Source organism: Pteropus medius, unplaced genomic scaffold (genome assembly GCF_902729225.1).
Source record: "Pteropus medius unplaced genomic scaffold, Ma_sr-lr_union100, whole genome shotgun sequence".
Taxonomy (NCBI): domain Eukaryota; kingdom Metazoa; phylum Chordata; class Mammalia; order Chiroptera; family Pteropodidae; genus Pteropus; species Pteropus medius.
In genome coordinates, this window is record NW_024344253.1 from 4927304 (window position 1) to 4952293 (window position 24990).

General features: G+C 34.2%; 1 protein-coding gene across 2 annotated transcripts in view; it reads right to left on the minus strand.

The window, feature by feature from the left end:
• Window positions 1-6297: 6297 nt before the first annotated feature.
• OLFM3 (olfactomedin 3) overlaps window positions 6298-24990 on the minus strand; it is a 168493-nt gene continuing 149800 nt past the window's right edge. Inside the window, exons 5-6 of one of the 2 annotated variants that reach the window (XM_039869596.1) lie at window positions 10600-10706; window positions 6298-9543 (exon numbers count right to left, since the gene is read on the minus strand). In XM_039869596.1, the coding sequence (XP_039725530.1) occupies window positions 8866-9543; window positions 10600-10706 (785 nt within the window). In that variant the 3' untranslated portion in view covers window positions 6298-8865. The remainder of the gene's footprint in view (window positions 9544-10599; window positions 10707-24990) is intronic. The other variant, XM_039869597.1, reaches the window with a different exon arrangement.

Below are 24990 nucleotides of genomic sequence, written 5' to 3' on the forward strand. Positions count from 1 at the left end.
GAACCTACAGTTTACCAGAATATACTAATTTCATTACCCCAGGAGAGTCATAGTCTAGGGTAGGAGGCAGACAAGTAAACAAATATTTATTTTTAGTAAAAATGCTGTGATTGAGGAAAGCACAAGGTAATATAACAGCACAAAAAGGGAACAAATAACATGGCCGAGAGACTACTTAGGAAAGCTTTCCAGAGAAGCAATATCTAAGCTCATCACTGAAACATGGACAAGAATTAAACAGATAAGAAATACACTACAGGTAGTGCTGTAGGTACAGTGAATAGCGGGGGAAGAATGACAAGGTCTGAAGCCTAAGTGTTTGTTAAGGAAGATGGAGGGTTGTATATATTGTAGTGAGATTAGACTTTATTCCTTAGGGAAGCTAATATAAAAAAGATTAGTTCATTTACAGATATGCCACCTTTAATTGATGGAGAGTTCACATATAGGTATCACTTAACTAGCTAGAAATTCTGAACTTGGAGACGTGAAATGGATTTGAGAGTCATTCAGTTGAAGCCATGTGAGAGGATGAGTTCTTGAAAGGAGTGTAAAGAAGAGAGAACCATGGGTTTTAAACTGAGTTATGCAAGGGGAATATCTTAGTGAGGGAGCAAGTTTTAGTCATGTAATAGAGAACAATATGAAATGTTTGTCTTAGTTTTAACATAATATAGATAACTCTCTAGAAATTACTTGAAAACTTTTGGAAACCAAATTAGTAAACTTTCGTTTTTATTTCCCCTTTCCCTGTGGTATTTTTCCTTTCAGTCTGAGCTGTACAAGCATCTGAGTGTCAGTTCACACACAGCCTCTATTGATCTTTTAGAATAACAGATGAGGAGAAGATTAGAGCAGAAAAACCTTGGGGACCATCTAGTTAAGCGGTTTTTATACTTTAAAAAAAAGAACAACAAAAATGTTTTCTGACAATAGAAGCATAACGTAGAAGCATTTAAAAAATAGATAAAAGTGCTTTTATTGGAGATGGGGGAGAGTTTGTGGTTCATTTTCCCACCTCAATTAAGTGTCTCTATTCTTTTGCGGTAGACTCCGAGGGATTCCTATAGAAACCTCAAGTTCTAAAGAGAAGCTTTTGAAAATTACTCATCAAGTCAATGCTTTCATTTATAGAAACCAAGAAAATTGTTCAAAGACATATAGTTAGACCTAATTTTAGAAAAAAATATTCTGCCTTCTGAAAGAGTTACTTACACTATATGAAGAGCTGATCTTTACTGATGTTAGAAGGTGTTGCAAGATGCATTTACTTAGAATCACTGCAGATTAACAGCCTATTTCTTGTTGATGTACCACTTGCAAGCAAAAGATAAGAATGAGGGGTGACACATGAGAGGGGGGGAATGGCCTCTTTACTTTTCCCTGGCTGGTAGCACATGTTTCTTCGATAAAACCCTGTCTGTTCTACCAAAGACAAAGTATATTTCTGAGAGAAGTCTTTACTTGCAGACGTAAAAAGAAAATATAAGGAACCAAAAATTCAATGGGCAAAAATTTAAATGCTTTTTCTTTTTAAAAATAGATGTTAAGGAGAGATATAATGCAAATAACCATGGTAGCCCTTTTGAACTTCTTTGTCCTGAAATAAAATTTTGTCAGAGAATAGTTCACCCGAGAGCAAATTAAGCCCATTTTTGTCTTCTAGATACTTTCTATATTTAGAATCTTACTTTAGTAAAAGATGGAAATTTATTTCCAGTAAAGTTGGGAAAAATGTCTTACGATGTTCTCAGAATGTAACAAAGTTTTCAATGTTTTTTTTAGATGTGGGAAGGTGGGTACTTTACACTCACTCTTACACTTCTTCGGTTATTAATGTTTACTGTGGGATTATTCTGTGTCAGGCACTGTCCCAAGATTTATAATGAAAACAACTCATTGCCCAGTTCTTGGCGAGTCCACACTAGCGTGGAGGAAACAATTGCAATCTGTCGTGATAATTTTGACAATATAAGATCAATACTTTGGGAACACAGAAAAATTACCTTTTTATAGGATTCAGAAATGTGATATTTTAAATGAATACTGAATAATAAGTAGGAATTTAATGAAAGAAGAGTAAGAGGTCAGTCTTGAATATAAGTTATGAAGGAAGGTATAACCCCATCCTTTAATCTCACTTGGAAGGTTGAGGTCTTGTTTGGTCAGGGAGTATCCCATAAGCCATAGCTGATGGAAGCAGATCTTGGCCAAAGCAATAAGTAAAACTGATTATACAGGAGCGGAATCAGAAGTCAGTAAACAAAGAAGCATTTCCAAACAGGGTGCCTGATTCTGGACATGGAGATGAAGGTCAGAGAGTTGATCGAATGAGAGCAGGAAACAGTGAATGAACCGAACAAATTGGAAGGTAATCATTGAGAACAAATATCTATATCAGGAATAGACATGATTTAGATTTTAACCATGATTAGATTTTATTTATTTATTATAGAAATATGGTAATGAGATGGGTAGGTGCATTTAAAGAGCCAAAGGTATGGTAGAAAGCAAGTCTGTGGATGGGCTATTGCTATTGTTAGCTGAGGAAGGAAGAAAAACAGTTTAGGGGGTCAGGTGAGGGAAAAGTAAGGATTTTGGTTTGGAACATATCGAGTTTAAGGTGGCTGTGGAATAGCCATGGAGAAGTATGTTAACATTGGAACATAAATGTTCTGTTTTCTTGTTTGTAAAATGGGATGATAATGTTTTCTCTATTTATTCTGTAGGGCCGTTGTAAGGACTTACATGAAAGAATAGAAATGAAATAGCCTTGAAAAATAGAAAGTGATATAAAATGCACAGAGTTCTTTTTGTTATGTTTGTTTAGTGCACATTTTCTGAAGAAGAATGGCAAGAAAAGCTAATCACAAATTAATTATGTGTTTTAACCACTTTGCTGGGCCAAACTGTACCTAAGCGGCAAGAATGTCATTTGACTATAACATTACTTAATTAAGGATATGATCAACTTTTTCGATGCATACTTCATATTCCAAGAGTAGTTTCTAATGGAGTTTAATGAAGACACTGGAGAGAGAATGAAAATACTTATTATTTTTGATTTGTGTTGAAGTAGAACCTAATGTATATCTTCTCAAATCCTTTGAGGGCAAAGTCAAAATATCACCGACAGAAGCAGCCTTAGTTCTCAACGCAGCATGACTTTATAAATGTGACTGGAGTTATATTTTTAATAAAAAATATTTTTTTTTACTTATTTTCTGTAGCTGTAGATTACATACATATCAATTACAATAGCTTCTAAACCAAGGCAGATGTTATAACCTTTCTTTTTACTGTTTATGTGTTGCGAATATAGCTAATTTTAGAACAGGAGTTTGTGGTTAAATTTGTTGAAGCACACCACATCTGCTCAATTCCAGTCTGATTTCTACTGGTGCTGCTAAAAGTCTCCTTTAGAATTATGAGAATGTTCTCCAGATTCAAATAGATATAAGACAGGAATCCTAAAAGAGTTTATGGGTCATCGAATCTGTTAAGCATCTGCCCCAGAGGCCTGATCACAGAAAAATACTTGAATTTGGTCCAAATAAAAAATAAATCTCTCTAGAATTTTTATAGGGAATAACTTAATCTTGAAGAAAATAATTTAATCTTGAAGAAAATAACTTAATCTGCTGAAGAAAATAATTACTGATAATACTAGGATGTTGATTTCTCTCTGAAGCAAGCTATAATTCTTGAGGATTGCAAAACGGATGACAGACTTTTAGTGCTCGTTATAGAGATGTTTAGTAAATTTGGGGTTAAATTAGATTGCATTGGCATAGTGATGATCTTTTAAATCATGGCTTTCTTTGAGAGTGTGATAAATGCTGTAAATCCCCTATGTGAAACTATGTATGACTCCATTTACTCACTAAATTAGCATATGTTTTCAGGGTTCAGCCATCCCCAGAAGTATATTCTTGTGCTCTGAGTTAAAAAACAACAACACAAAACTTCTGCAATAGAGTATTAAGAACTATTTGATACATGAATTTCTAGAAACAGGAAGGAAGAGGACAATTTTTTTTTTTATGTGGATCAGATGGTGATAATTTGTTTCTTGACTGAATTTACCATTGCAAGATCTTGGGAGACTTCCCTTGATTATTCATTCCCTCTTAACATCGCCTCCTACCCTACCTGACCCCTAGCAAATACCCAGTCACTCTTTATGATATAGACTTTTTTCCTTCACATCAGTTAGTATAATCAGAACTTATTCTTCATTAATATTTTTGTTGCAGCCTGTTCTCACTACAGTGTAAGCACATGAAGATTTTATTTATCTGTTGATCTAGAAATTGGCATTTGTTTTGCTCAGGCATTATTTTTCAAATAAACAAATTAATAATGCAGTATTATCTAATGGAAAGCCCATAAACTACACATTGGTAACATATAAATTCATGTGAAGTCAAGAACGGTTTAGACAGAGAGCTGGCTGGGTACGTATTATCAACTTTAGCAGTATGGTAAGTTTTTATAGCATGCTTAAATTTAAAATGGCTAATGCCTCTTTTAGTCAGCTCATTTCTTGCTCTATTTTCATGACCTTTGTCATATAATATTTATTTGTAAATGTCTGCTGATATGTGATATTTCTAAGTCTAAATTGGGGTAGGGAATGATTTATTATGGCAATATTTTAGTTAGTTTTTAAAAATAGGTGCAGGCTCTTCTGGGAAGACTGTATAGCTTTGATAGGGATGCAGCTTGGTTCCAAGCTGTATGCGTGTATGGTTTAATAGCAGATTTCTTACAGCACTAAGATATTCCTGAGCATCTTTCCAGGGTCACCATATTGCTTCATAGCTCTAATTAGGAATAATATTTTAAGGTGGTTATCCTTATGGAAGGTAATAGGAACTCTTGACAAGGTAAAACTTTATGCACATTTATATTATTTTCAAATAATGTTTAATAATAATTATACTTGTAAGACTTATTTGGCCAGCGATAAACCGAGCTTCAAAGGGGATAAGTTTTCTGCCAACTAGTTTGACATTTGGGAGACAAGGCAGACTCCAAATAGGATTAACATTTCTCTAAGCCTGACAGAATAGCATCATCCAAAAGGGATAAACTGTATAACATAATTTTAACATGTGAGTCAGAGACATCAGCTTGGTAAAGTGAACTGGGGAGAATTTCTTTCTGATTGGTTAAACAGTCGAGCAGTTTTTTAATTCAAGGGATTGAATTCAGTATTTCACAGAAAAATAAAAGATTTTAATGAAGTTGATTTTTCTTCCATAAGCTAATGTTTTCACTGTATTTTTAGTACGAGTTCAACAATTCAACAGAACACATTTTATTAAGCTCCAGACCTTCTCTGAAGAGTCACTGATAATATCAGATTATTAGCTAAGAGATTTATGCTGAGTTCGTTTAATTTTAGAACCAGAAACCATTCTATGCTCTTGATTTCAGTATGGATACAGCCTACCGAACTGAATGATAGTGCCTCTGAGCCTTTCTAGAAATGACTGTTTCTAGCTATGAGTAATGAGAGATTAAGTCTTTGTATCATTTTATAACATCTAAATTTTAATTAATGCTCTCTGCCTATAGTGCAAGGTAGACCATTTTATAGTACTTCTCATGGTCCATGTATCATGTGATGATGGAGAAGGCAAAGTGTGCTTTGCCTGCAGATGCACATTCTTTTATTCACAGGAACTCAAGTTGTATATTTAGTAAAGGCTATAATCATACCTACCTCATCAAGTCAGCAAGATGCCATTTTAAATTTTGTTTTCAAAATTATTCTTACATCTGGAAAGCTTGGTTTTTAGAAACTTCAGTGTCTGTATTTTTCATATTTGCTGTAACTCGAAGGAATATTTTTAATTTTTCTATCAATCGTATTCAAATTTAGCATTTGCAAGAAATAAATTGATAATCCTGAATGCTAAGACCAGATCATTTTTTTAAAATCTTTACTTTAAGGAGGATAAAATTAGAGGATTATTATTTGTAAAGCTTACCTTAGTAGAATAAAATAACTGGTTTTGTTTTTAGATGAATGTAAGTACAATTTTATATAACTGCATCCTAAAGTTATTCTTCTGTTTGAAAAATATGTACTTGTAAGTTTGGTAGTGATTTTAAGCTATAAAGATTGTTTTCTTCTTAGGAATAAGAATCAATTTTCTGAAGATAATATTTAATCTGAGAGAATAGTGTGGATTATAAAGATGAAATTACTCTGAGTATGGTGATAGGAACCAGAGATTCTGAGTTTATGGTAAATCTTATTTAATCACATGTAATATTGCATATAGGCATCTGTCATTATTTTCTCTTTTATCTCTACATATCAGCAATGCACTGCAATACCATATTTCTGAGCTCATAGATATAAGTATGTATGCAAGTACGTATTGTGATTTAAGTGCCACGAATACAAATGTCACATAAACACAATCAGACTATTACTATATTAGTTGAATGACATAAAAGTTTGTTAATGATCTGGCTAATTCAGAAAAAAGCAATTACATAATTCACTTGAGATTAAGACTTCTGAGTTTGGATTTCTCTACTGATTAGATTATATGGATGATTTAAAAAATAATGATTATTTCTCTCACAATATTTATTTTATTTGATTGAGATTAAAAAAAGTGATTAGAGTAAATTCTTATTTATTTCAGGCACAAAACTGATAATTTATTAAGAAAGATGCTTTTAAATTGTAAATGTTTAATGCAAATCACATTTTTAAACTCATGTTACCCCACTTCTAGTGACAGTAATAAAACCTGTGCTTGCTTCAGCAGCACATACACTATAAACTGGAGATGGTGATGAAACTTCACACAGAAAACAATAAAGTGCTTTACAGGCTGCACACCTCACAATAAAGCTGTGATAGTCCAGGTTTTGAATATACATGATACCATATTACATCATTAAAAAACAAAACAAAACAAAAACCCAAAAAACAAAAAAACAAGCAGTGAAGTCCCAGCTATTCAGTAGAGGCTAGCTACTTAAAAATTCATTCATTTCTAAAGGTGAGTACTTTCTTCATACAAACTCTTGATATTGGCTGATTATTTTTGTGGTGCATGTACAAGGACAAGTAAACCCCCCAAATTTTCTAACTCTCCAAAGCAGAGGAGAACTTACATGTTTTCAACGAGAAGACAACATTGCAAGAGGACCCAGCAGGAAAAAAATCTTTGTTAAACTTTAACAATTTCAATATTGGGTTATTCAGTTGTACAATTTTGACAGCTATTTGAGACATTTGAAATGAATTACTCTTAAGTATTAGCACTTCTTTACACAATACTTTATCTGAATTGTTATATCCTTTACAAAGGAAATTACAATATTCTGTATGTGTGAAACTAAACATTTACAACAGTTTGTTATATAGTATTTATTATAGAATATACTTCTTAAATTATAAAACCAACCCATACTAGTTTCTGTAAAACTTCCTTGGGTAAGTATCTTTAATATATGGAAAGTGCATCCAGACTCAATGACATGTTTGTTATTATATTGATTATGTGTTTTGGGAGTTATTAACATAAAATATTATTAAAGCTTTCTTTTTTGACTACAGTATTTCTGTGCACACAGTGAATCCGGGTAACAAGGGGTTGCCCTCCTGTCATATTTTCTGAATTGGTTGTTTGCACATTTAGACCATACAGACAACTCCCAAGTCTTCCCATCATTTTCTTTTGCATAAATCTTGCCAATGACTCTCCAGAGTTTATAATGTAAATCTAGATAACATTACAGAAATTTTCTTTTAGATGAGCTTTTGTATGTGCTTCATATACTTTTAGAGGCCTGACACAAAGAATTACGTTATTGCAAGTTGCATATAAAGTAAAAGTTAAAACACTAATATATTTAATTATGAAAAACATAATTTGGTTGTATAATAAATGAGTATAGTCAGCTCAAATCCAATTTTTGTGACTCAGCTGCAAGCCACTCTAAGGGATGCTTTTAGTGGAGTGGGCAGAGTAACTCATCTGTACTGAATCTGTTTAGCATTCATGTCAGTGGTCCAGTGAACTTGGAGTAGAATAAAGGCTCTGGTAAGGGATGTGGTTTGATTTTCTTTTTAGCTTATAATTGTATGTAAAGGGGTAAGCCAAGAAGATACCTTCTTGACCACACTTGAAAATTGACCCATAATAATTACTGAGGTTAAAGTTCAGTGTATTTTATAAAAAAATATTACTTTCACAGAAGTGAAGAGATACAATTGCACAATGGTGGTTACAATGGTAGAAATACATATTGCCAATAAAATGTTAGCAAGAGATTTATAAATGACTGTACAGCACCGCATCAGAGAATTGTAGAACAGCAAAATGATCAATATTATTTTTCCATATAAATAAAATTTTTAAACCTTTTTTAGAAATAAACGGGAAAGTGCTTTTATTTATTTATTTATTTATTTATTTATTTATTTATTTACTTACTTATTTATTTTCAGTTCCTACCAAGTATATCCTGACGTGGAGCTAAAGACAGTAAAAAATAATAGAGTAAAAATAAAAAAAAAGACATTTATGCATTTAAGCTACCATTAGTCTCTAATATAAGGCAGATCATTAATCTTTTGCAAAACTATGACTTTAGCCACTTAAGCTCTTTTTAGTGCTTTTCATGACAAGGGCATGATAGGCCTTGTAAATTTAGGAGTTAAGATGCATTTCCAACAGGTTAATTTAGACAGGCTCAGCTGTTTTTTGAAACACCAACTTTATAATAAAAAGTGCTTTGGAGAAATGGCAGAAAGTTAAGAAAAAAAGGGTCCTATAGAGTTTATCACAAATGACACTGTTTAGATCAGTGAAAACAAATTATATTTGTTTATGTGTCATCCTCAGTCTTAATGATGTGGAAAAGGGTGACATTGAACAGGACCTGGTGACCATTGTTCCAGGCATAAAGAGCTCTATCTCTGGCATTGTAGTCAAGCATGGATATGTGAAAGTATTGGTTGTGAAAGGGGATGTCTGTGTACTCATAGGTGGAGGTTTTGGTAGAATAGGAATAATACACCTTGGCTCCAGTTAAGTGGGAGTTGGTGACATACAATGTCCCACAGATCATGAAAGATTCCCCTGCACTTCTTTTGGGATAGCCGGTGTTCCAGCTTTTCATCACCTCCAAGGTATCTTGGTTAAGTTGACTGATGACAATATTGCCTGCATTCTGGTTAGTTGCATACACGGCCCACAGCCCGATTTCATCAGCCATTAGGTCAATGTCAGAGAATCCACCCCATGTGTAGGGGTAAACATTGTGAAAGCCAGCATACTCCAGGCTTCTTTGGGCAAGCACTCTCCCCATATCAAAGCTGTATTTGATGATTATGTTACTCTGATACTTGTTAAAATAGAGTGAGCCATTGTAGACAACATGGTTAGTTCCTGCCCATTTGAAAGGGAGGTTGTATGTCCTTGATTCTGCCCCACTGACAAAATCCGCAATTGATTTGTACTCACGGACAATTTTGTTGTTAGTATAACTGTCCATGTACCAGACCTGGGAAGAAGGAAAAAAATAAATGGAGTAAGTATATTCTGTACTTTTCTGAGAATTTCAAAACAAAGACAGTGAGAGTCAACACATATAAATATCACTATTCTCAGGCTCTGGAACCCACATTATCTTACTGCTGACCTATTGCCATCTACTGCAGACTTTTGCAAAAATAGTGGCATGGTCTATGTGGAAAGTAAACAGCTGAATTTACTTCCTTGAGGTTGATTTGCTTTTTGTCCTTTGTTTTATTTTATTTTTTATTATTTTATTTTATTATTATTTTTGACCATTCAGGGCATATTACTGAGTGGATCAAACATGTATCATTGCAAATCACATAATTTTGTTTAGTTACCTGATATCACCTTCTGCAAATTTATTCTATAACTTGCTTTGAAAAAATGTGTGGTTTAATTTTACATATTCACCTTATTTTTCCTTTATGGATACCGCAGAACCTTCTAGAAACACTTGTTCATTATTGGATCAGCTAATAGGTACGACTACCTTTTAATGAAACCTTTTACTAATCTAGCTTACTAGTCTTGTTTGGATGCATCCCTTGATAATCTTAATGTATACTGAGTTCTGTAATAGAACATGAATAGAGCTATGGTACGTTTCCAGTATATTGATTTATATAATACAGGCATTGCCAAAGTCAGTGCTTTTTCTTTAAAATTATCTCTAGACTTCAGGGATATTTTAGCTTGTTTAGTGAATTGGTTAGCTCTTGAGTTTTTCACTTTAGTGCCTTTTTTTTTCCCCACTAAGCAGTAGCTTCTAGAAGAAGTAGTAGCCCTTTCAAGTGTAAAACAAGACTAAAACCAGTAAAAATTAGACTCACTACATTGGTGAATTATAGTATAAAATATTTTATGAAAATAAGTTTGCCATTTATCTGTAGCTGTGTTAATATTACCAAACTGAAAATATTTTCCTTGATGTAATACTTTTCAACTTGAAACTAATATCCCTGAAGAAAATGAATAGTTCTGTAGACAAAAAATGTAAATAAAACAATTCTAAGCAAAGGCATTTGTAGAAGCAACATACTCTGTTATTTTTTTCAGATGCTAATGGATCTGTCATCCAAGCACCAAATCGGGTTCCAGATGTCTTGACTGTAATTGGGCCTGTGATTTTCATCAGTTTTCCACATGCTAAAATTAGAGAAACATAAACATGTTAGATTAACATGGCCAATGATTCCAACACACATACTCATGCCAAGAGCAAAGGAAGGGCTCCTAAAACAGCAGATTCATGAGATTAATATCACACGTTCTGAATAAATAGTCATTCACGTTGTGTGCTGTGCCTTTAACTATAATTTGAACCATGAGGAGTTGCCTTTTCAATACTCTAAATCTAAAATATGGATTTTAAAACTAGGAAACGATTTGTACAATCTTGAAAGGAATAAGTAAGAAAAGTAATTATCGTTATACTATTGCAGCAACTGTGTCTTTTAAGAAGTCAGAAAAATTAAACAAATTGTTCATAGACCTGTTTGCCTGACACCAGTGCCTCCCCCCACCCCTCCCCTGCCCTTGTGCTTCGAGAATGTGGACAACTTATACAAGCCAGAAAGAACTCTATAAGCAGATTTTCAGTTTGTATTGATGAATGAGCAGCTTCTGTGACAGATATCATTATAGAATATGACAATAAAAATTCAATCACAGTCTATCTGAAAGAGGCAGAGTTTTGAAGTGTAAGCGCCTTGTGCTGATAGCAAGGGCCTGAAAGAACAGCCATGGAGGTGCAAGGAAAAAAGCCCCCAAAATTCAGGCCCTTGGATCCTGCAGTCACATGCCATGAAAGATATGGAGTGTCAATCGATGCAGTATACATGATGAAAAATTAATGACTTTATTAAAAACTTGTATCAAATAAGATTTTTATCAAATAAGATTTTAAGAAGATCCTGGACTTCATAAGTGTCAAAAACTAAAACAAACAAAAACTCAGGCATTTTGTGAGATTTTTTTAAACAGCAAAATTTAAAAGTGTTTTATTATACCTAAGGCAGTGTGCATGCCTGTAGAAGTTGACCTTTGGTCTGAACAATGGTATAATCTTTACTTTTATACCCCTTTTTTCCTCTTTCTTTCTGTTTTACTTAAAAAATTATTTTTGTCTTATTTGTTCCATGTTTCTTCCATCGTCCTCTGCCTGTCCTTAAAGTTGATACATTTCTAGTGAGTTCCTGTTAGTTCCTGTGTATTTGCAGAGGGAAGAACAGATCCCCAAAGCAAATCAAGAACATAACTAACTCTAGCTTGTTTTGGTGCATTTTTCTCTATATATGTTCCTCATAAGAATAATTTGTAACTGGCAAAATTCTAAGTTAAGCAGTTAGGAAGAAGATGATAACTTTACACTTCGTATTATTACTTCAGTGATAACTACAAATTTCAATAACTGCAAAATTGAGTATATTCTCTAAATATACAAGTGAAAGTAATGTGATCTTTAATGATGGCCAACTTAAATATTTCTAAATTTACAGATGGTATGTGCATGGAAAGTCAAGTATATTTAAATAAATAAGACATCCTGCCCCTGAAAAACATCACAAAACAAAACATGTTTTTTTTTTTCCTTAGGCACGAATAATTAATTCAGCAAAATGTTAAAAGCAAAATTAGTTGGCTAAGATATGAAAAGTAACTCTGGCTTAAGATGATGGACTAATACACACTTTTATGTCTTTTCTTTCTGAAGATCTCATTTAAATAATAGTAAAGAAGTAAAACATAGGAGAAAAAACCCAAAGCAAAGAAAATGGTGTAAAAGCCACTAGCTGAGAAGAAACTAACGGATTTCCAGAAGGCAAAAGATGATGGAGAGTGATAATTAAAGATGTAGGGTGATTTATGCAGTGTCTATGCAGAGGAGGCAAGAGTTAAAGGAGGGGCTGCTGTACCTTGAAGAATAGACTCAGATACATAGGCATAAAAGATGTTGAGAGTGTGATAGGGCCTTGAAAATAGGAACACCACTGAAAGTGTGCCTGCAGAGCAGTTGATCCCATCTTCATTCATAGGTGCAGAACCCCAGAAAGTAGGTTAATTAAAAAGTCTACAAAACTGTGTTAATTACCTTAAAAGACATAGGGCAAGTAATGTAGACATTGGAGCTCCAGAACAAAGGTTTCTGACATTGATAGTCTCCCTCCGTCCCCACTATGGCATGAGGTGTCAAACCCTACCTAAATACACAGAGTTTCCAAACACATTTATTGTTTGAATCTTCAAAAGTGAATGGATAACCAAGGATTAGCATACGATTTTAAAAAGCTTGCAATAAGAATGAGCAAGGTAAATGTGTAGAAAAATCAGACCCCCATAAAAATAGAGGTACTTCAGAGAGCAGAAGAGATCTGGTATTTTTAGCAAGTTTTGTATATTGCAGATAGCTCACTGTGAAAGGAAATACAGAAGATCTACTAGATGTTAAAAATATGATTGTTTTTTTTTAAAAATCAGGTTAAAAATTAAAAGTTATCCCCCAAATTAAGACAAAGAGATAAAAATGAAAATAAGAAAAATATTAATATATGTAGGATCAATATAGAAGCCCCTACATCTGAAGAGCAAGTTTCTAGAATGAGAGCAGAGAGAAAACGTGTAAATTAAATAAAGGCACTGATCCAGTGCTGATGATGGAAGACGGCAATCAGTGCCTTTAGATTTAGGAAAAAAATTAGAGAAAGGTGGAATAAGGATATTTTCTGACATGCAAACTTTCCAGAGTTTACCTGCAGTGTACACTTTAGACATATTGTAGTTACTTGAGGACATATTATAGCAAAATAGCACGTAAACCAAGACGGGCAAACATAAGATCAGGAAAACAATGACTGTTGGTCCCAGAGCAACAGCTAGGCAGTAGTAGGTCTTGAGAGCAGTTAGTCCACAATGAATCAGCTCCAGGAGGGCGTCTCAGAAATAAGATGGATTGAGCCATAGAAATATTGTATGAGACTCTCCAGGGAAAACTGGAGGTGTGGTGAAGGCAGTTACTGAAGTATATAAAAGGAGAATTTATTTGAACTTAAAACTCTAGTAATATCCTCTGTGGAATGGCACAGATGTGACGTTGGATTTAGAGAGAAAGGGAAAACATCAGAGTCTACGTCCTAGTTCCTGAAGAACAATGTAAACATTGTCATAGTAATGTAAACACTCATAGAGTATTATAACTTATAGAGTATTACAGAATACTTAGCAGACTTTTCATTTGCTTTGTGATTATGTAAAAGACAAAATGTTTCCCGTGATATAAAATAGATAAAGGTCACACTGTGAGAGAATTAAAAATTGGGAGAAGAGATGAAAGAAAGTTGGGGTTATAACTAACTTCATATTTTAAAATATGGTGTTAAGAGAGTTTCCGTATAGTTGACGAAAAAATAATAGAGATTAAAAAATAATAATAAAGATTTAAATATGAAGCTTGAAGTTACAAAGTAGATAAAGATTAAGTTGTGAATAGTCATACGCATATTACGAAGACACAAGAAAGAAACTGGCTTTGGCTAAATGACCTATATCCTCTTTTTGTAGAGCAGAAAGTCAGTAAATAATGTATGAAACCAACTTAAAAATAGTAGAAAAATAAGCAAATTATTAGAGATAAGATTTAAGCACCTAAAGCCCTCAAATAAAACTTATACATGATTGCCTCTGGAGAGCAGGGCTGGAGGAGGAGACTTGGTGTTTATTCCGAGTCCTTTTATTCTAAGCATACAGTTTTCTAGCTATGTGCATATATTTTTAATTTTAAAAGTTACGATAGCTGCAAAAACTTAATATCAGCCATTAAATTTAAAAAACAAATCGCATTTATATATTACCTATTGAAAAATCATTTCTGGGTGTTTATATGCCAGGTTTCCTTGCAGGTCTAGGAAGTAGGTAAACAATCGAAGATGTAAATAGTCTCTAGAAATGGAATTCTGCATTTTAATTTGGTTTTAATTCTGTAGGGACTAGATTGAAATTTTGTTCTTTGAACTTTCAGCTCTATCTTAAAATTGACACGGCAGTCTCTCTCTAATTCTTTCAACCCTAAGAAGGTTAAAATCCTTACAGTGAATTATAACATTTATCAGTTGTTTCACATAAATGTTAAGAAAAGCTAATAGGTGATTATGGTGGTTAGTACACATGTAGGAACTGTTCTGAAATGTACTATGCATGTGATTCAAATAGAAATTGCATTTTATTTCAAAGTAGTGATTATGACATTTGAAAAATATGCTGCTGTTGAAGATCCACTTTCCATAAGAGGAAAAATTAATCTAAAATTTCTTGAAAAATATCCTTTAAAGATGAATGATCTTTCATGATGATTTGAGGAAAAAAAAGATACATGGAAACTTAGAAGTTAATTTAAATATGTTCTGGAAATAGATCAGTGTACCATCCCAAATATGAGACATAAACATAATGAAATGTTTGTCCCCACAAAACTTTATACCCAGAGGAAATGGCCAAATGGAAACAACAGTCAGTAAGAAATGGTGACCTCAAGCTGTTTAGATACTGAGAGTGAACAGAAATTTTGTAGTTATGGAGTTTAACTTAATGTTTTAGGTGGTGAAACTCTACAGTTAAACCTCAGAGTGACGGTTTAAACCTTCCTTTCAGCAAAATCAGACTCTTTGCTATGGATAGCTTCTGTTGCCTGAAGACTGAAGCATAGTTTAGACAAAGCAAGAAGACACAAGTTCATATTTTCTTTAGATGTATGTATATTTCAGATGTCGATTTGTTTTCTGGATTTATATGATCTTCTGGACTCGGTTTATGTAGACATAACTTTAATAGGAATTGAGTTGGGTAGATTAGTTAAAATATGCCTAAGAATTACCTTTGGGACTAGGAATCGTGTCCTGAATCTCATGTAATCAAAATTTACAAAAATTTTTGACAGCACATCTGTGGCTTGGGGTGTGTTGGCTTCCATGGCGTTTGGCTTGAACCCAGCCTTGTATCCATATGGCAGAGGGATACTGCTGAGCCTGAGATTGTTTAGACCAGGAATCGAGACAGAAATTATACCAGAGTTAAAAGCTTCTGACACCTAAACTAAAACTGACTTTGCTTTCTTCTTCTAGCAATGGGCATTTTCTCTGAAATAGATTAGAGAGTAAAACCTAATGGTTATTATTTAAATATAAAGTAATCAGTTTATTCATTTAACAATCATTTGTTCAGAATTTATTATATATCGAGACTCTGCTAGGTGCTGGGGTACGTAAGGTGAACAGGGAGACAAAATAGATCCATATGTTGCAGCTTCTCAAAATACCATTGCTATGCTCATCTTTTCCATTTCTTTATTTCTTTTTGAATCAACTGGCAAGGAGAGTTAAGTAAGGAAGTTATTTCAGAACAAATCTATATTTAGAAGAAAAGGATGTAACATTGAGTGCACTGAATATCTGTTGATATTAAATAAAAATTATAGAAATTTAGTCCTGACTACTATAATATATAATAGCATCTCTTCCATTAAGATAGTCTCTTTCAATAACCTGATATTTATCTTATTTTAAGCCACATTCATTTCTATTCTTCTGTAAAATATACTCATAAACTGTCAAACATAGAAAGAAAGAAGCAAATTTAATCTTCCCTGTTTAGTTTTCTATGAAAAAATGAATGCGAGGGTCTAAAAAGGGCAAGTTCAGTATAGTCATATTTCTTATTAGGTCTTACTGATTCGGCCTTTCATATGTATCTTCATGGTAGTTGTCCTGCTTGTGTGAAGGAAATTTATTTCTGTAATCTAGTAAGTCAGTATAATTTTGCAGACTTTAACTGTGAGATCTCAGTGAATTGGCTTTTAAATTAGATGTAAACCATTTTCAAATATGCATGTGAAACTATGTGAGTTCTGGTTCCAAATAAAGCTATTTCATATCCAGTCTCTTAGCAGAAAGAGTCTATGAACATTCATGAACTTTGTGTTTTGTGTTCTTTGGTTTTCCTATGTGCATTCTTCTTGCCCTCATTTTCCTCTGTGTCTGTCACCCATCAGCTATCTCCCCTCTGCCCAGCGACTCATAATGTGCAATGTCAGCCTTTGTCTTCCTGTTGCCACTCTAGATTTGACCTCAGTCCACAACAGGTTTTTATCCCAAAGTCACATCCTTTGTGTAAATCTTCGTAGTATTAATCTAAGAAGCACACTTGAAGTGAAGAATTAATGATACAAAATAATAACAATTTAAAAATAGTATCTATATCTTAAATGAGTCCCTCAGTTTCTTAATCTGAAATAGTATTTTGAGAATTTTGGACTACATGACAATAAACTTGCTTAAAACCTAAAATAGGTCCGTAGTAATTATTTCTGGAACTGTCTTTTACTCTATACTGAGTCATGGCTAAAGTGCTTTACATAAGGTTCCTCTATGTTGGATGATCATGGTGGGGTGGTCTTACTGGCTCATTGCCTCTTTTGCCATCTGCCTTGTTTGGTGAAAGTAACTGGTTCTTATTCCAGTCACTTCTATCTCAGTACACTCATAGGTGCTAAAAGAAGGCTTTTGTAAGCTGGCTTCAGAAGGGGTGTTTCATTCACTCATTCATCCAGCTAAGATGTAATGAGAATCGAGCACTGTTGTAGATACTGGAATTACAATGGTGAGCAAGACATGACCCTTCTGTTCTGGTGAAGCTTACATTTTAGTAGAAAGAGAATAAATAAGCAAACTCAATATATCAGGTACAAATAAATTTAATGCAGATATTTAATAGGGCAATTTGATAGAGAGTGAATCAGGAGCTGCTTTAGATTGGGTGAGTAAGGAAGACCTCTCAGAGAGGATATTTAATCTGAGACAAGGAGTCAGCCATGGACCCATAAACTGCAAGGAAAGACATTCAGGCAGTGGAGCAGCTAGAGAAAGGCAGCATTTTGGCATCGTTGGAGACACGGATTCAGAAGTCTGACTGCCTAGATTTGGATCCGGATCCTGTCAGTTACTCTCTGGGGGCCTCGAACAATATTTAACCTTGTAGTGTGTCAACAGTAATATTATCTATCTCACAAGGTTTTGGGAAAATTAAATAGGAAATATATGCTAAGAGTTTAGCATAGTGTTTGGTACACAGTTAAGAATTTAAAAATGTTAGCTATTTTTATTGTTCTTATAAAGGCCCTAAATCTGGATATGCTTGGTGAGTTAAGAGAAATAAAAAATAAGAAGGGCCAGTGTGTCTAGAGCACTCTTGGAAAAGTGGAAGATGAGGTCGGAGAGGTGAATAGTGCAGATAATGAAGCTTTGTAAAATCAGAGTGAGCATTTGGATTTTATTCTAGGTGTGATGGAAAGTGGTTAGATGGGGGAGTGACAGATTATGAACTGTATTTTAAAACGATCACTCTAGCTACTATGTGGAAAATTAATTGTAGAAGAGATGGAGTGTAGGCAGAGGGACCAGTTAAATGGTTATCAAATTGGTTCAGGTGAGAGATTATGGTAGAGGTGATAAAGATGGAGAAAAGTAGATGAATTTGGGTTATGTTTCTTTTTGGATAAAGTTGGATAAGACTGGGCTTTAGATGTTAGAATGGAAAGTAAAAAGAGGAATTAAAGAAAATCTCAAAAAGAATCTAGGATAACATCCAGACTTTTGGCTTGTTCAGCTGGGCAGAATGTAGTGTCATTTACTCAGATGAAATGATTGAGGAAGGAATGGGTTAGAGAGGAAAAATAAAAAAATCAACATGGGTATTTTAAGTTGTTCTTAACTATTCTACATGACAGTGGAGATATAGAGGAGATAGTATACAAATGTAGGTAGCAGACACCCTTTTGAAACAGTCTTGACAATCTTCAACATATTGATTATAGCGAAAGTCAGAGCCTGAGTATCGCCTTAGAGAGAGGACACACCCAGAGAAGAGAAAGGCATGTAGCACAGGGCGTAGGGGCATCACGTGTTTATAGGACCCAGCAAAAGAGACCACTAAGAAGCTATAAATAGAATAGAAAAAATATTAGTGTTAAGAAATCCAAAAGGAGAAAGCATTTTAAGAAGGAAGTACTGATGTGTGGGAGATCTAGATAAAATAAAGATAAATCTAGATAAAATAGATGGATAAAAGATAAAATCAAAGAAATGACCATGGTATTTGGCAGATAAGTCATTGGAGAGCACAAGAAACAGTGTGTTGAGATCAGAAGCCGGATAGGAGTAGGTTTTGAAGACTGTGAACCAAAGCAGCAGCTATTGAAGATTCTCTCAAGGAGAAGCAGGGAGATGGGGGCAGAGAAATAGGGGGTCTGGGATACTTTTATTGTGCTGATCTCATTGTTGCTTAAGAAAGATTTGTTTGCCTTTAGGAATAATCTAGTAGAGAGGGAGAAAGTGATGATGTGAAGGAGAGAATATTAAATGAGCTCATGAGTGCATGGTAATTTAATCTATTTAGTAACCATGAGTAAGCATGCCTCTATTTTTTTATATGATTATCTTGTCTCGCTGTTCTTACTTCCACAATTTCCCAGTGAATTTCCTAGGAAAAATTCTTTATGTAGTATGTTCCATCTCGGTTAGAATGCTGAGGTGGGTTTTAAGAGATCTGGTTTCTAATCTAAGCCACAGTATTAAATCATCATATTATATTGGATAGTGCACTTATTCTCCGAGATGGTGTCCTCATCTATAAGATGGACGTTCTGAAGCTTGACACTTTGTTATTCTTATTAAGAGAACATTAATAGATGAGGGATCAACATACTTGTATGTGCTGACGGGGAGAAGGTGGTATTTGTGGTTGTAAAACAAAAACACACACACACACACACCATCAGGATGATATGATCATGGTCATCATCATTACCTGCCTTTACTCTCAGAAGGGTAAAAACAGAAATGGCTCTTAATGTTGATTTTGTCCCAGTAGAAGTTTCTCTTATAAATAGTTATCAGATTCCTAAGCTAAAATCCATTTTGTCAAATGAAATTAGTAAAATTAAAGTTTCAGAAATTTATAAAAACTGGCTGCTTTTCTAGTTTCAATTTTGAGGATCTTCATATTAAGTAAACATTTTTTCTGATGGAGTGTAGAAACTGTAAAAAATAACAAAATAAAATAATAAAAGTCATTTCTATTTCTTGCTTCCGCAAACTAGCTTTTGTTCAAATAATTATCTTTCTCACTTCACTCTCACTTTTCGGGAGGACAAATGAAGCCAGACAGAAAGGATAATTTTCCCAAATGCCTGGAAGACAAATGTTTCTGTAAAAATAGATGGCAAAAAAGAAGTTAAGAGTTTTGCTTCACTGATTTTTCTCCTGCTATGCTCTTCTGTCTCCAGTGAGACGCATGAAAATATTAGCATTTTATAATATGTTGCATGTGTATAGTTCTGCATACTCAGAAAATATACTGAATAGGTAGTTGAGGAATGTGACCATTTTATTTGTCTGATGTTTTAGACATTAAATTTTATAAGATAAGTTACAATCCATATTTTTCAATTTGTAGCGCAGGAAAAAGGATGTCATTTGGAATTCAGCGGGAAGATCAGTTGTTTGGATCAATGAAGCATAAAAAACATCTGTCTTCTCTTTTGTTTATTTCTTTAATATTTTATTGTACTTCGTAATGTCCTGGACGAACAGCGTCTGGATTTGAATCTTAAGGCCATACCCATATAAGTAAATTAAATGGAGTAGTAAATATCTTTACGACAAAATGTTATTTCTTTTTACTTAAGGCCATTGGAGAACTCATATAGCAAGCAGTAGATATGATTTGATCTTTAAAGTCTATTAAAGCTACTTAAAATAGGTTTATCTCTACCATACATTGATAGTAAAACTGTTTCTATTATTTAACCTTTTATTTGCATGCCTAGTCTTACCAACTGTAGTGCTGAAGGAAGGTGTTGATAAGGACATACATAGTAGATGCCACATTGGATAGGGTGCTAGAATGGGTTTTCAGTGGGTGGTTGGTAAATGGGGTCAAGAATAACATGTGCCTAAATGCCTCTATTTTTCATAAACAGTTATGATAAACAACTTTACCCTTAATTTATTTTAAAAACTGTCTCAACCTTTTCTGGGTTGAGGTTATATTATGAACATATCTTTAAGGAGAAGCCTATTTAACATCCAGACTGAATGAAGCAGAATTAATTGTACTGTGAAATTCCAAATAATTTGGCAGTTTATGCTTGCCTCTGAAAACACAGGTTTTATTTCCTTAAAACATTTATAATTTAGTTGTAATCTAGGAAAATGTAGGACATAAAAAAGATAAGTCAATTTATAATAAAATATATCATTACCTAAAAATGTGCTAAACTAACAAGTGTCTCACGGTTCCAGAAGAATGCATCATCATCAAGTGCGTGAACACTAGAGAAATTACATTTTATGTTACAGTCTAGAATTTTAGGGAGAGTAAAAATTGTCTTTGTTAAATGACTCATTTGAAGATCTCAATTTAATTTGAGGGGATATTCTTATAAATTTCCCCTACTATATTTCCAAGTTATATCTCACTTCTCTCTATCTAACCCAGGTACACGGTTTGACTTTTCTGTTAATTCCAGCTTTCACAGTGATTTTCCGTATTTCTTAATTTGATTGCTAAGTAGAGCCAAATATCAGGTGTTTGGGGTTGAAATACTGCGGTATCATTAAAGAAAGAACAGATGGCAACAAAAACAAAGGTGAAAAAGGCCCGTGCTTTTGTTGTTTTCTTTCCCAAAAGATTTTTTGTTTTGTAAATGATATAAATGTTTTGTATTTGACAGACACTGATTTACTTCTTGAGAGCAACATAAAACTTTAATTTAAAAATATTTGATTTCAAAGACTATAGACATTAATTTTTACTTATGTTTCAGATGTTTTATGATAGTCTATAAAGATTCAGCTGGAATAGGACACTGATGGTCCGTGAACTGTCACAACAAGGAAAACTTGTCTCTAAGAGGTAAAGATGAAAAAAAAGCAAATTAGGATTTTCAGTTTAAGGAGACTATGCAAAGGAAGTCCAGCCATGTTAAGGAGCAATCTGAGAACGTCTGTAGAAAAGCTGATATCTGGTATGTAATGTGAAAAACAATTTGGATGGGTGAAGTGGGGAGGAAGAGTCTTCTATGAAAGGGGAGAGGAAGTTCAATGCCCAGGAGGTGGAGAAAACATATACACAATTGAGGAATTGAAATATTAGAATGGCTAAAGTTTAGAGTGAGTACATGGTGAGAATTTGACAGAAAAGGGTTGGAGAATTTGGCCGAATCTGTCATGAGGATAAACCACGCAAACCTATTCGGATTTAATTTTAAAAGAAGAATCGCTTAAATACAGATATACTATGATTATATTTGCATTTGTTAAAGATTACTCGAAGTCCCTAGCATGGTGGAGAGGAAATGCTTCAGGTAGAGGGAGTGGTTAGGCCATTTTAGTAATCCAACGGGGAGATGATGAACGATGCTCTGGGTCAGAGCGGTGCAAATGAGGATGCAGAAAAGGTGGTGTTGAGAGATTGGTGACGGGAGAGAAGGAAGGTGTGGTGATTGCATGCGAATAAGTTCAGGGAAGAATCAAAAATGACTGGCTTCTTTCTACAGCAGTTGAGTTACATTTACTAAATTATACTTATCGAGGTGTCCAGGGCATTTCTCTATTATTGTATATACCCGACAAAAGACATCATGTGCGAGAGAGAAATCTCAGTCTCTGAACTCAGAAGGACTTGTGTTTAAAGTTATTGTCTCCAACATGTACCTTTGGGAAATTAATTTAAACTGTCTGAGAAATCCATTTTTGATAAGTTGCCAATAATAATGCCTAACCCAGTGTTCTTGCAGTGATTAGAACACAAGTGAAAGAGCTGGCCTAGTGCTTGTAAAACAGTAGGCTGTCATCATTGCTTTATTTACTTTCTTATGCGCTTATTGTCCCCACTAAAATGCAAACTTCTTGACAGAAGAGGGAAACTGTCTACTACTCAAGTTTGTATCCTCAAATACCTGGCACACACTGGGGACTCAATAAATATTTGTTGAATGTGCAAATATGACTATTACCATATAGACAGTTTGATTCCCTTTTAAAACTACTTTGGTACAAGCATGGTAAAGACAATAACCTGTTTCATTACTATGACCTCAAATTTTGAATGCTGCTGATAACTTGTTAAACTTGAAGCTTCAAAACTGTTTGTGTTAATAGAAAGATACATCCTATACTTCACTAGATGGCACCAAACTGTTACCCTAAGATAGAGCTACCAAGCAGCAGTGGGGAATAGGGGGCTGGAAAACTGGAAAGCCTGGTTATGATCTACATTAAATATCTGTTGTTGATCTCAGGGAGGGGGGTTAGAGCTTTAACCGTGCTTTTTCAGTTAAATTCTCACATGCATATAATTATATTTGGCATATCGAGGGACCTGATATGATTTAATTAAGCACAGGGGACTTTAATGAGTCTCTCATAGGAGAAAATTAAGCACTGAAGAAAGAGCATTACTGTACCTCACTCAAGCCATTAGGGTGCATTTCTGTTGAAGCATTTTTTCTAATTTTTATTTTCCCTTTAATTCTCTAGTAGAAATAAGCTGAATGGTACCATAGTACTCTCAATGACTTGTGATTTCTATAGCACCTTCTTTACTATTTGGGAGTATCAGGCTTTGCAGGCAGTGAAGCTAGTTTCTCTTTTAATATCTTAAAATTCATGTGATATGCACTGCGACATTTTCCCTAAAAGCTAATCCACTGAAAAGGTGACTGGAAATGCATTTATCATTGTTGTAATTTTATTTTCTTTCCCCAATCCATTTTTACAGTCTGCTAATTGGTCATGTGTGTTGAAAGGCTTTTGTGAAGAGTGAAGATGCCACTGATAAATGAGCCTTCTTGCTCCTGTTGCAATATTGCTGGTACCATAATTATCCAATGTCCCACTCTCAATCTGAGCAGCATAGCGACTAGATTTTAGACCCCATTGGAACACTGAGCCCCTGATACATTTATTTATGTATTTTTTTTCATTTCCTGTTAATGGTCCTGATGTGGATTAACCTCTATTTTCTGGGTCTGTGTGTTCTGATGCTTTGATATTTGGGCACACACTTATGAGATAATACTAGGCGTGAAGTTAAAAGAGTTCACGGAGATAATTCGGTCCAATCTATACCAATTCCCAAGAAATGTAAATACTAAGTAAAACGTTAATCAAACTGTAACTTAATGCCACACTCAAAATTATATGTTTGTGTTTTCTTTTGCAAATATATATGTATCTTATCAGATACCTTCTTTAGAATTGCAGTAATTTTTTTTTAATGGAAAATATGAAAATTCATTTATTTACTTTTTCAGGGAACATTTGGCTTCACACTTCATGGTGTTAGGGCTCTATCTCTGCCCGGACATGCTTTCTACATTGTAATTGATAATTGTGGTCCAGCTGATAAATACTTTCTCTGCTCACGAGACTCTCAGTAAGTGGTTTTGATTAATTGACATAAACATGGTATGATAAAGAAAAATACCCAGTCCTTGGGACAAATAGCATAAATGAGTTAGAGTCCTTGTGACACTGACCTCTCTCCTAAGTAAACAGGGATCTGAGGGTTGCTAGTAATCTAGAAAGACTTTATGACTTGTGAGAACTATTTTCAGTATTTTGTAAGGTCATTTCAATTGACTCGAATAGCAACCATCTCATTAAATAAGAAAGTTGAGTACTAGTTTTATTGATGTTTGATATCTGTATTGGTTGCTAGATTTTATGTTTTTGATTAGTTGAATCAAAAGAAATATTAACTAATTAATACAGTTTTTTGAGTCACATTCTTTCAAACTCTATGGTCTGGGGGGGTGGAATTAATAAAAAGAATCTTTGATATATAGTGCAGATTATAGTCCTAATGCTTAAGGATACCATAGAAACATTATCCCTGCTTCAGCATTAAGAAAAAGGATGAATTTGTGTCCACTTAGATTATCTCTCTTTGCCTCAAATGTCGTTTTCAATATTGGAGGCGATGGCATGTGGCAGGTTGCATGTGGATTAGAAGAAACAAACGGGTTACAGAAGAACCGAGTGCAGAGTTACATAACTGCAGTGGACGTTACTTCCAGTAAAGTCAGCTCAGAGAGTGTATGCTAGAAGTGAGGTTCATTTCTGAAATTGAGCAGACCCCGAGATTTTTCCATGTTAATCCCTCAGAATCATAACTGGCACACTTTTGGGTTCATGGTATTTACTAGATAGGACCTTTCTATCGCCTGTCCTTGTATTAGTAGAGTCCATTTGTTCTCCAATCCACGAGACCAGCACAGTGAAACCAGCTGAAGCCTGGTCTCAGGATGCAAAGTCTGTGGCTCTGGGTTATTGTGAGATGCTAGGAATGACAGAGTGCATAGATTAGTTTTTAAAATCTT